Source organism: Physeter macrocephalus, chromosome 6 (assembly GCF_002837175.3).
Source record: "Physeter macrocephalus isolate SW-GA chromosome 6, ASM283717v5, whole genome shotgun sequence".
Taxonomy (NCBI): Eukaryota; Metazoa; Chordata; class Mammalia; order Artiodactyla; family Physeteridae; genus Physeter; species Physeter macrocephalus.
The window spans coordinates 97,848,723-97,861,493 of NC_041219.1; the positions used below are offsets into that span (position 1 = coordinate 97,848,723).

General features: G+C 33.2%; 1 protein-coding gene across 1 annotated transcript in view; it reads right to left on the reverse strand.

Annotated features, from left to right (window-relative positions):
* Nucleotides 1–4,433: 4,433 nt before the first annotated feature.
* The window catches only part of LRRK2 (leucine rich repeat kinase 2), a 172,505-nt gene continuing 164,167 nt past the window's right edge, over nucleotides 4,434–12,771 (reverse strand). The window contains exons 49-51 of the mRNA XM_024122804.3: nucleotides 8,491–8,699; nucleotides 6,605–6,676; nucleotides 4,434–5,989 (exon numbers count right to left, since the gene is read on the reverse strand). Of these exons, the coding sequence (XP_023978572.2) occupies nucleotides 5,868–5,989; nucleotides 6,605–6,676; nucleotides 8,491–8,699 (403 nt within the window). The 3' untranslated portion in view covers nucleotides 4,434–5,867. The remainder of the gene's footprint in view (nucleotides 5,990–6,604; nucleotides 6,677–8,490; nucleotides 8,700–12,771) is intronic.

Consider the following 12,771-nt stretch of genomic DNA (forward strand, 5'->3'; position numbering starts at 1 on the left):
GGTCTCCATGAGGTTAACTGAGGCCCTGTTATGTTTGTGACACCACCCAATTTCTCCTTTTGCCCATTGTGCTTGCTTCCCCTCTGCTCCCCCGACCACATGTGGATTCAGGGAGCACAAACTGATGAACTTCCTGCACAATAATTTCTATCTCAGTGTCTGCTTCCCAGGGAATCCCACTTGTGACATCTTTTTGCAATTGATTTTATGTTAATTCAATTCTTGTGAGAGAATAAACTTGTATGATTTCAGCCCTTTAAAATTAAATGATGACATTAATGACGTATGGGCCCTTTTATGGTCAGTTTTGTAAATGTTCTTTGCATTTGGAAAAAAAGGGGGGAGGGATAAATTAGGGGTTTGGGATTAACATATACACACTACTATATATGAAATAGGTAACCAACAAAGACCTACTTTATAGCACAGGGAACTACACTCAATATCTTGTAATAACCTATAATGGAAAAGAATCTAAAAAAGAATATTTATATATATGTGTGTGTATATATATACACGTACATATATAGCTGAATCACTTTGCTATACACCTGAAACTAAGACATTTTAAATCAAAGTTTATTACAAAATAAACTTGTACTTTGAGAGCTTACATATGTTTGTTAATTCAAGATACTTAAATAAAATATCTAGAGTGAATAAAACACATATGGTAAAGATATTGGTTGCCATGTTCTTATGTCCATCATGTCATTTATTCACTGTGCTGTTCAAACCTCTGTCCTCACTCATTTGTTCTTCTTCTGTCTAGTTGCTCCATCAATTATTGAGAGAGGTATGTTAAAATCTTTCACTCTGTTGTCTAACTATTCCTTGTAGTTTTGCTAATTTATGCATACCATCTTACGGAAAAACCCAAATGAATTTTTTGGCCAACCCAATATTTGAGAATATGTGATTATATAAATTTTAATGCATATTGTGCATATAAATTTAAAATTTATGTCTTTACGGTGGATTAAACATTTTGCCATTATGAAATAATCCTCTATTTCTGGTACGATGTTTGCCTTAAAATCTTTTTGTCTGACATTAATATTGCTGCCTTGGCTTCATTTTGGTTATTAATTGTGTATGTGCATGTTTGTGTGTGTGTATATTTCTATTATTTTACTTTCAACACTTATATATACTTAAATTTTAGACGTATCACATAATGCACAGATGGATTTTTATTTTTATCAAGTCTCAAAATCTTATTAACTGGATCATTTAATTTACATTTTATTTAAGCACTGATACATTCAGTTTTATACCTATGAAATATTTTTTATCAGTCCCCTTTTTTAGTTTCTATTTAGTCATTTCTTACTTTCATTTGGATTGAAAAATATTTTGTAATTTCTTTTTTCCCCCTCAACTAGTTTGGGAATTATATACTCTGTACTTATTCTTTTAGTGGGTACTCAAGAATTGACACTATATACATTGTCAATATATACATATATATATAACAAAATCTAAAGACTTTGTTTTCTCCCTAGCTAATTCAAGGACTTTAAAACATTTTTCATTTAATTAATAGCTTGGGTGATTTTTTAAAAATAATATAAATGATGCGAATTTGGGTTGTAACTCCAGGAAGGATGACTTATGGGCCTTCCCAGAACCTTGCTGTCCCCAGTGGGGAGAGGATGGGACAGTTCTGCTTCTCGCTTACACTGAGATGTATCCCTTCATGTTCCAGCCCAGTGGGAATACCTGTCTATATTTGATTCCTGACCTTGGAGTGCGTTGCGATTTGTCCTTTGTCCTTCAATCCTTTTGAAGCTCAGAAAACTGTTGCTATGTTCACTAGGATCAGCAAATGCTCACAGGAAAAAAAAGCTTTGGTGTTCTGCTTAAGTCTTTGTCTTCACCTTCACTTTAAGTTCAGCTTGATACTTCTATGCCATCTTACCAGATCTTTTCTTTCTTTTTACCTAGGCTTTTTAGTTTTCAGCAGATGGACTTCGCCAAATCATTGCCAACTGGAAACAAAACCAAAGCCAATTTGTTTTCATATTACTTTTATTAACACAAAGTCAGTTTCTCCCAGCTTCCACTAAATAAATGCTAAGCAAATATTCAAAGTATTAGTTTGACAGGATGCCAAGTTACTAGTTTTCTCGATCTCTGATACCCATGATATATAATCCAGAGGCCTTAGTCTGTCACTCAAGTAACACAGCAGAATGAATAATCAGCAGAATATTGGCTCTGTCTACCAGTTTCAGACATCAAAATTCACCTTTCTCTCATCAACAAATATAAAGCAGCTAACAGTTCTTTTAGGTTTGGGGATAAAAGTGATAAGAATATGCTTCTGACAACAACTGTATGTCATAGTATTTTTGTCCCTTTTGACATCTGAGGACATTAACACGAAGACAGATTAAGCAACATGGCTGGCATAAGGAGATGGGGTCAGGCGCAGGAGCCCAGAGCACATCTCCTAACTTCTGCAACTTTTTTGAATCTGACACACAGAACAAAAAAAGAAATTTTAAAAGATTAATTCTTCTGTGTGTGTACACTTACAAGGGAGATTTTTCTACATGTTTTTGACAGGTAGGCCTTTAACTAGGGATTGAAGACAGGTTGACTGTTTCTTTACTTTTTCCATTATGTGCAATTCTGCTATAAAAATCTCCTTCAGTCACTGTTTCAAGTTATGTCAGTTTTCTTTCTTCCTATTTACATTACCTTGAAAATGTAAAAATTATTTGAAGGAACAATTAAATAATTTATAGACCAATTTATATCATGACATTTAAAAAGTAAGTCAACACCTGGAGAACCATATTCTTTAATATAAAGTCAATAAACCAAAAAGTGGAGGTAAAGAGTAAAATGTCAATAGTTATGGATGAAGGACAACTTATTTCTCTGTAATTGACACATAGTAATTATCTTTATGGAACATTAAAGTGTACAAAATAATTGAGGGCATTTTATGAAAATGGAATTGAGTTGACTTAAAAGACTAACATAACAGTTCACTAAGGGTATTGCTACATATTGTTACTACTTGTGTTTACTTTTGAAATAAATATGTATCAGTGAAGACATTCTATTGTATGTGGCTGAACTTATGTTCATCTTTGAAATAAAATCTCTCTTGCTAAAAAAAGATACTCCCACCTTTATTCAAGCCTTCTAGTCACATAAAACTGAAATGATCTCATTTATTTTATAATCTCCTACTGCAAGAAAGAACTGTCCAGAAATTGTCAGAAATTCATAGAAGGTTTTGAATGCCAAATTAAATTTCCCATATATAATTATGTGCCAAGAGCATTGTGCTAGCCAGTAATGTAGCTCAAACATAGTGGATATGAAACAGATAAATTTTTTAAAAACCCATATTGTAGGAGGGGAAGGGAGCAAAGAGACGTTGAGTGTAATACATGGAAGTTACATAGAAAAAATAATTCTGTGCTAAGGCAGAAGAGTTTTCATTGGATGATCTTCAACCACAACTCTCTCTCTACTCCCACTCCTACCCCACCCCCCAACAACAAAAAATCAGAGCACTCTCACTCCACTCTGTACACAAAACATTACCCAGCTCAGAATAGGGATGTACCATCCAGAAATCAGCAGCCACAGGCAATTCATTGGAGAGAAAATCATAAATCCTACTACACTGATCTTCATATTAAAAAATTAAGTATGTCCATAGTTAATACCATTGATAGAGTTGCACTTAATATGCTTATTTCAGTAAATGCAGAAAAAAATACTGTTAACTCTTTGCAAGTACCACTTTCATTTTGACACAAGGAAATCCCCTTGCTGTAATAGGCCGACATGGAATTTAGACCAATGTAGGATAGAAAAGTAAATCAGTAAGCAGCAATAGAACTGACAAGAAGGCAATCTTTTTTGCTACTTCTGTTCTGTTTCATCAATATGTCTTACCATCCAGATGAAAAATAAATAGTTCATACATAATCAATAATGCCTGTCAGAATTAGATTCAGAGAGGTTCCCTTTTCTTTATATCTGAACTTCCCCCAAAGTATATTTTCTGTTAAGATAAATGCTTACATTTTGATAATGATTAGCAGTTTACACTAGGGTTCTAATCAGAAAAAAAATTAAATGACTATTTTTTTAATAAATCGGTTGTTCTAAAGTCTTATTTTTTGAACAGTACTCAAGAGTGAACCATTCTTCTTAAGAAAATTTTTATAAGAATTTGAAAATAGAATATATTATGCCCACTGGGTTTTACCCCGAGATCCTGACAACTGGTTGTACTATAGAAAATTGAATAATGCTCCAGGAGACTACTTCAGTTAGCAACTCCTATAGTGGAATGTCACATACACAGATGAATACAAAGTTTAGATGGATTACAGACTTACATGTGAAAAATAAAACATTATCACAAAGAGTTTTAAAATTCACAAACATGCTTTAAAAAATGTTTATTGCTTCATTTAAATACAGTGTTCATTTACATATTTCTCCATAATTGTCTTTGGCATATGAATACAAAGTAACAATGAGAAATATCACAGGAACAAATAGCTCCATCATTTCTGACTTTTTTTTGAACTACACAACAAATTAAAATATAGGTCCTCTGAAAAACGGAGAATCTTTCAGGGTTAAGAATTTATTAATTACCCTTAATATAAAGAAATTTAATCTTCATATAATAAAATTCTCAGTTTTGAGGTTATTAAATGGGCTAGTTATCCTATCATAGGGAATTGTTTGAAATTATAAATATTGGCCAGGGCCAACAGATTTACCAAAAATGTATTTTCTTAAAGCAGAAATGACACTTAAATGGTTACCTAGGTACTCGGCCCTGATACTCCTACCATGGGAATTTATTTAAACAATTTAAGTATAATTTAGAAGATTAGGTTAACAGGTACCCATTATAGCTAAAGCTCCTTTCTTCTTCAGCAAACTGGTATGTTACATTCTTGTCCCAATGGTCTTGGTGGGAGTCGTAGAATTCTATAATTCTGAAAATAGAGTTTCTACCTGAATGATGTAGAATTTGCAGAAGAAGAAGAAGAAGAACAGTTCTTCTTTAGGAAGAAGAAGAGTAGAAACATTTGGAGGGAAGATTAGGAACAAGTAGCCAGCGGTCTGGCTTAGCACTTAGAATCAAAATTAAAACATAAAAATATCACTTGAAGGACTGAACATTTTATTTACACCAATTATAAAACTTCAGGGTTCCACACTCAAAGGCAGAGTTGTAATATAGGAAAAGAGAGTGGTTATGTCTTTCTTGGATTGGATTTTGACAATATGTTGGTTTCTTATCAGCACGTTTTATGGCATTTTCTTTTAGATAAAGTGAAGTTGTATGAGATGCACTGCTTGCATCAGGAACAAAAAGAACTCACGTCCCAACAAAGGGCTTTATTAGTGCAAATTCACTGACTATTTACAAGCATATATGATAACTTCATTTAAAAGCAATCTAAGAAGGAATGTATTACATGTAAAACTGTTCTAACATTTTTATTCTATTTTATAGAATATCTAGAAAGTAGTCCAGCAATAGACCTGTCAATCACAGAATGTAAAATAAAGTTTACCTTCATTATGAGTAACAAAACAAAAAATTATCCACTTTATAAATTTCAGTACGAGTACTGCAGTTAAGTACTTTTTCGATTTCCTTTCATTGCTTAATCCACAAGATTAATTAGGATATATAAGAAACATTAATTTTATACATTTTTACAAAATAAAACCTATAAATATTCCTTCATATACATATTAGCAAACAGCAAGTAGTGGAAATACCCTTTTTATATGTAAACATTTTTAAAGAATATTTACAAGATAATAATTTTCCCATCCAAAGACAAAGATTTCCAAGATCCCTCTTATTCAACAGATATTCTTCTCATTTTTTCAGCTAATTCTTTTCTCACTCCAATATGTTTTTCTAAGTTTTTCACTTCATGTGGAAGATTGATGTCCCAAACAGACAAGCAGGACTGTATCTCTAGAAAATTAAAAAACAAATCATGTTTCAAAGATCTGCCATGAGACATTTTTATTTTACTTTTTGTTAATTTATATTTAGTTGCCTTGGACAAATGTGTGTGTATGTGTGTATGTATATGTAAATAATGTACTAAATTATTGCCATTTATAAGAAATTACATTTGGAAAATGTTTAAAATACATTCTATAATGTATTTTGTTCTATAACTACTAAACTTTAATAAGTGTGGACCTTTAATAACCTATAACACTTCATTTTCTGAAAGAAATAAAGATTTTTCAAACACTGTTCAAAATCAGACATAATATGGATATAGGTAATATGTAAGGAAAAATATCCACATTTAGTTTAGGTTTGAGCTAGTTCTCATTTTATAGTGGTTGATATCTCTATTTCACCTGAAAAATAAATACTTAACACTGCTAAATCACTAAAACTTAATTTTAAAGATTTATATCTAAATTATTTGTACTATAAAGAAGCTACCAATTAAAAATGCCTAAAGTTTTATAGCATATGTAATATTTACTGTAAATGTATAAACACAAAATATGTTATAATCATTCACATCATTGCACTCTGCTTGGAATACAGTATCCTATTAAACATTACCTTTTTGATGTTGCATACCTTCAGTACTCTTCTGGTTATACCCCAAAACCAGCATGACATTTTTAAGGCTTCCTTTATCAAAAAATAAAAGTTTTCTGTTAAAACAATATAATAAGTTGGACTTTAAAGAGTACAGCTGTTCATATTTAAGACACAAAAACCTTGGAACTTAACTTACAATTCCACTATTTATAAGATCCCTCAACTATACGGAATAAAAAAACTCTCCAAGATGACCAGAAATTTTTTAAAGTTAGAAAATTTGTGATCTATTCCGTATCATTCTTATTAATTGTGTGAATCTGAGAAAACAGCTTAAACTTTCTGCAAAATGGGTTCAATATTTATACAGTACCCCTCCAGCCAAAGTTATATGTCGAAGAGATAGTATGTGCAAAAGTGCTTCGGATACTATAAGGCACTGGTCAAATGTGAAGCATCTGGATAGAGAGTTGCATGGACATATAATATACTGATACCCTGTCACATAACCATTCTTTATTCTCAAGTCATTCAATAATGTATTCAACAAATATTTATCAAAAGCCTCTATGCACTAGGCCCTAGGCTAGGCCATGGGAATAAAAGGGAACAAACACAAGCAGAGCCAACCCACATGGAGTTTACAGTCTAGTGAGGAGATTAGTTACTACTCAGTAACTAAGTTAACTAGGCAAAAGATGAAACAGCACACATAAAAACTTGAGGTAGGGTGAAGCATAGTATTTAAGAGGGACTGAATGTTCTTCTAGACCAGAAAAAGCAGAGAGGAATATGGCAAATGATAAGGGCTAGAGAGCTAGAGTGAAGCCAGATCATGCCATACATTGTACATTATGTTTAAATTATTTAAAAGATCAATAAAACCCATTGAAATCTCACAATAACGTCAGTAATGAACAACCATTTGGATCCCAAAGTATTGGGCTGGCCAAGAAGTTCGTACAGAAAAACCCGAATGAACTTTTTGGCCAACTCAATACATACAAATTAAATTAAAGGATACAACAACCTTGGTGAGTAAGACTAGAGGGACAGCCCCCTGCACAGCTACTACTTTGCTGGTGTGGATGTGTGTCCTGGTAGTCACCAGTCACTAGGAGCACCTCATTCTAACCCCTGTGCAACTCTGACACCCATTCATGGAAAATGGGTGAGGTTGAGGAGAAACATTTGTCTCACCCCTTAATATATTCCTGTAAAAGGAATTTACTATTCTCTTTACCCTGTTAAACATTTTATTTCTCATTTGCTAAAGCTACATTAACTCTAGCTTTGCAGAACTTAACCCACTTTTTGTGATCAACTCTATATATACTAAGTCTATTCCCTAAAGCAAATAATTAGTCAAAAGAAGATAGTTAAGTGTGAGTATCATGTGCTATCATGATTTTTTCATACTTAAGTAGAAAAGGAGTAAGAAGAAAAAACACAAAAACTTGAGTAAAACATTATGATTTGTTAATATTTGTAGATTGTGAAGTTCAGCATATATTGCTATAAGAATATAAATTTATTTATAGAATGAAAAACTAGTAGGAAGCTTAAACTAAGATCAAAATAAACATCTGTTTTAATTTCTTTGGTCAAAAACTTAAAAATACTCAATATTATATGTTTTTGTCTTAATTATAAAGAACAAAGAGAAAGTAAGACCCAAATTTAGTGTTCAGTTAGAATAATCTGCTTCTCTTATGGGACTAAAAACATCTATTCCCTCCGTGTTTTTAAGGGCCCTATTCAAAACACATTCTGCAAAATTTCACTGTGAACTTCTGAGACACTTCACATGACATTGGAAAGTGAAGAGAAAAATTTAAAATAAAAACATATTTTTATAGTCTTAGAGAATACGAAAAAAAAAGATCTAAAGAAAAGAAACTTGCCTAACTGTGCAGTCATCATGGCCCTAACAGAATCACAAAAGCTGTGAATTATACGGATGATTCGACGAGCTGAAAGATCAAGGAGTAAGATATGGCCCCCCCCAGTCCCTATCCAGAGGGCAGTGTTCTTCTGGAGGCAGAGAGTTTTCACTCTCCCAGAATAAGACAATTGGTGTTTCGCTTCCTTGTTTGCTTTGACCAGCTCCTCCCTAAAAACCGTAAGGAAAGTATGCATTAATACTTTTCTCAGAAATAAAGAGATAAAATAAATGTGTGTCTCTCTCTGTATATACAGACACACACACACACATATATAACATTTTAAATTATGAATACATGACAGCATACATTACATACTATTAAAATTGTACAGAACTAATTTTGCTAAATATAGAATGTCAAAGAGCCACGTTTCAGGGCTTCCCTGGTGGCACAGTGGTTGAGAGTCCGCCTGCCGATGCAGGGGACACGGGTTCGTGCCCCGGTCCGGGAGGATCCCACATGCCGCGGAGCGGCTAGGCCCGTGAGCCATGGCTGCTGAGCCTGCACGTCCGGAGACTGTGCTCCGCAACAGGAGAGGCCACAACAGTGAGAGGCCCGCGTACCGCAAAAAAAAAAAAGAGCCACATTTCACTACATAAAGCATAAATGATCAAAGATAATACAATTGCCTCTTAACTTCAAGAAATTCTGAAATAAATAAGAGAAACACAAGTTTTATAAATAAGGCTATGTAATCCAGCAAAAAAATAAGAACAAATTTGCCCAACATGAAGGAAAAAAAAGTTAGTTTCAAAAGGTTTTTATGAAGTCTAAAAGTTATAGAGGAAAATAAAATTATAATCATCTACATGTAAAAGATATGAGTACAAACGACTGAATTTTTCGCTGAGCTAATGAGTAATTCATGACAAAAATGAGGTATCCAGAAGTAAAAGAATCGTAATAATTTTGGAATTTCAGGAAGTAAGGGACCCTTTACCAGGCAGAACTGTCAGCTCTTCTGAACACAAATCTCCTCACCATCCAGAGAAAAACTAAGGTCTTAGGAAAGTAAACTCTGAAATCTCATTTTATGGATACGATATATAATCTAAATGTTCTCCAGCAGATAAAAACATCTATACTGTAAAACCAGAACAAAACTATGAAGTAGCTAGCAAATAAGGCTGGCAATGGTCCTGTGTGCCAGCAGCAGCAAACAAGGGATGTGCTTGATGGGAAGTCTCTGACACACTGCACAGACTGAGCACTGTGGTCTCAGTCTGGCATCTTGATCTTCCCTCCTCCGGTACATTTTTTCACCCATATTTTATATTGTTTTGTGACTTTTTCTTTGTAATACCTTGAGGAAACCATATCTATTATGTGCCTATTTTTTTTTTCAAAAATGAAATTTGTCGGATACCAACAGATGGTGCTGAGAAGCATTAACAATTTTGTTTCTGAGGGTTGTTTTTTTTTTTAACATTTTCCTATTTAGAAGTAGAAAGGAAGAAAAATAAGCCATACTTCCTCTCTCTGTGAAATGTGAAGTGTAAGGACAGCTCTTACAGGCATAAAATAAAGAACCAATGACACTGTACCTATAGTCAACAACATATTGTACACTTAAAAATTTGTTAAGTGGGTAGGTCTCATGTAGTATTCTTTTCACAATAAAATTTAAAAAACAATTTAAAAAACAATTAATTTACTTTAAAAAGTGCACACAGTCTATCAGTTCACAGAGTTTTTCAGTCTTCTTGTCCCACACTTCCACAAATGGGCTATTTTTCTTAGCAACATAAAGAGCCGTGTCTACCACCACTGCTATGATGTTGGAATCACTGAAAGATGCATAAGAAAACCTAGGGGGAAAGAAAAGAATGTCATTTCATTTTTCTAGTATTTCAAAATATAATACAACCTTATTATGTTAGTTCTTAATGCATATAAAGGATTAACACTATTTTGAAAAAGAAACAGGCTAGAGTATTTGGCAATTATTTCATACTATCCCCTAACCATTCTGAATAGAATACTTTGTGAACAAAAGTCCAGGACCAGAGAGCTCCACAAATGAATTCTACCAAACATTTAGAGAAGAGTTTTAACACCTATCCTTCTCAAAATATTTCAGAATATTAGAGGAAGGAATGCTCCTGAATTCATTCTATGAGGCCAGGATCACCTCAATACTAAAAACCAGACAAAGAAAACACACAAAAAAGAAAATTACAGGCCAGTATCACTGATAAACATAGATGCAAAAATCCTCAATAAAATATTAGCAAACCAAATCCAACAATACATTAAAATGATCATATACCATTATCAAGTAGGATTTAACCCAGCAATGCAAGGATTTTTCAATATCCACAAATCAATCAGTGTGATAAACTATATCAACAAAATGAAGAATAAAAATCATATGATTATCTCAACAGAGGCAGAAAAGGCTTTTGACAAAATTCAACATCCATTTATGATAAAAACTCTACAGAAAGTGGTCATAAAGGGAACATATCTCAACATAATACAGGCCATATATGACGAGCACATAGCTAACATCATTCTCAATGGTGAAAATCTGAAAGCATTCCCTCTAAGATCAGGAACAAGACAAGGATTTCCATTCTTGCTACTTTTATTCAACATAATACTGGAAGTCCTAGACACAGCTATCAGACAAGAAAAAGAAATAAAAGGAATCCAAACTGGAAAGGAAGAAGTAAAACTGTCACTGTTTGCAGATGACATGATACTATACATAGAAAATCCTAAAGTTGCTACCAGAAAACTACTAGAGCTCATCAATAAATTCACTAAAGTTGCAGGATACAGAAATCTGTTGCATTTCTATACACTAACAACAAACAATCAGAAAGAGAAATTAAGGAAACAATCCCATTAACAACTGCATAATAAAGAATAAAATAACAAGGAATAAACCTACTACAGCAGATAGAAGAGCTGTACTCAGAAAACTGTAAGACTCTGATGAAAGAAATTGAAGATGACACAAACCGATGGAAAGATACACCACGTTCATGGATTGGAAGAATTAATATTGTTAAAATGACCATACTACCCAAGGCAATCTACATATTCAACGCAATCCCTATTAAAATACCAATGGCATTTGTCACAGAACAAGAACAAATAATTTTCAAATTTGTATGGAAATACAAAAGACCTGAATAGCCAAAACAATCTTGAGAAAGAACATAACTTAAGGAATCACACTCCCTGACTTCAGACTATATTACAAAGCTACAGTAATCAAAATAGTATGGTACTGGCACAAAAACAAACACATAGATCAACGGAATATAAGAGACCAGAAATAAACCCACCCACTTATGTTCAATTAATCTACAACAAAAAATGCAAGAATGCACAATGGAGAAAAGACAGTGCCTTCAATAAGTGGTGCTGGAAAAACAGGACAGCTACATGGAAAAGAATGAAATATAGAAGATTCTCTAACAGCATATACAAAAATAAACTCAAAGTGGATTAAAGACTTAAATGTAAGATTAGGTACCATAAAACTCCTAGAAGAAAACATAGGCTGAGCACTCTTTGGTTTAAATTGTAACAAATTTTTTTTTTTGGATCTGTCTCCTAAAGCAAAGAAAATAACAGCAAAAATAAACAATGGGACCTAAGTAAACTTAAAAGCTTTTGCACAGCAAAGGAAACCATCAACAAAATGAAAAGAAAACCTACTGAATGGGAGAAAATATTTGCAAATGATACGATTGATAAGGGGTTAATATCCATAATATATAGACAGCTCCTGTAACTCAACATCAGAAAAAACAAAAAAGAACATTAAAAAATGGGCAGAAGACCTGAACAGACATTTTTCCAAAGAAGATATACAGATGGTCTACAGGCACATGAAAAGATGCTCAACATCATTAATCATCAGAGAAATACAAATTAAAACCACAGTGAGATATCACCTCACACCTGTCAGAATGGCTATCATCAAAAAGACCACAAATAATAAATATTGGCAAGAATGTGGAGAAAAGGGAAACCTCATACACTGTTGGTGATAATGTAAACTGGTGCAGCCACTGTGGGAAACAGTATGGAGGTTTCTCAAAAAACTAAAAATAGAACTACCATATGCCCCAGCAATTCCACTCCTGGGTATTTATCCCAAAAAAATGAAAACACTAATTTGAAAAGATACACACACCCTAATATTCATAGTAGCATTATTCACAATAGCCAAGATATGGAAGCAACCTAAGTGTCCATCAACAGATGAATGGATAAAGAAGA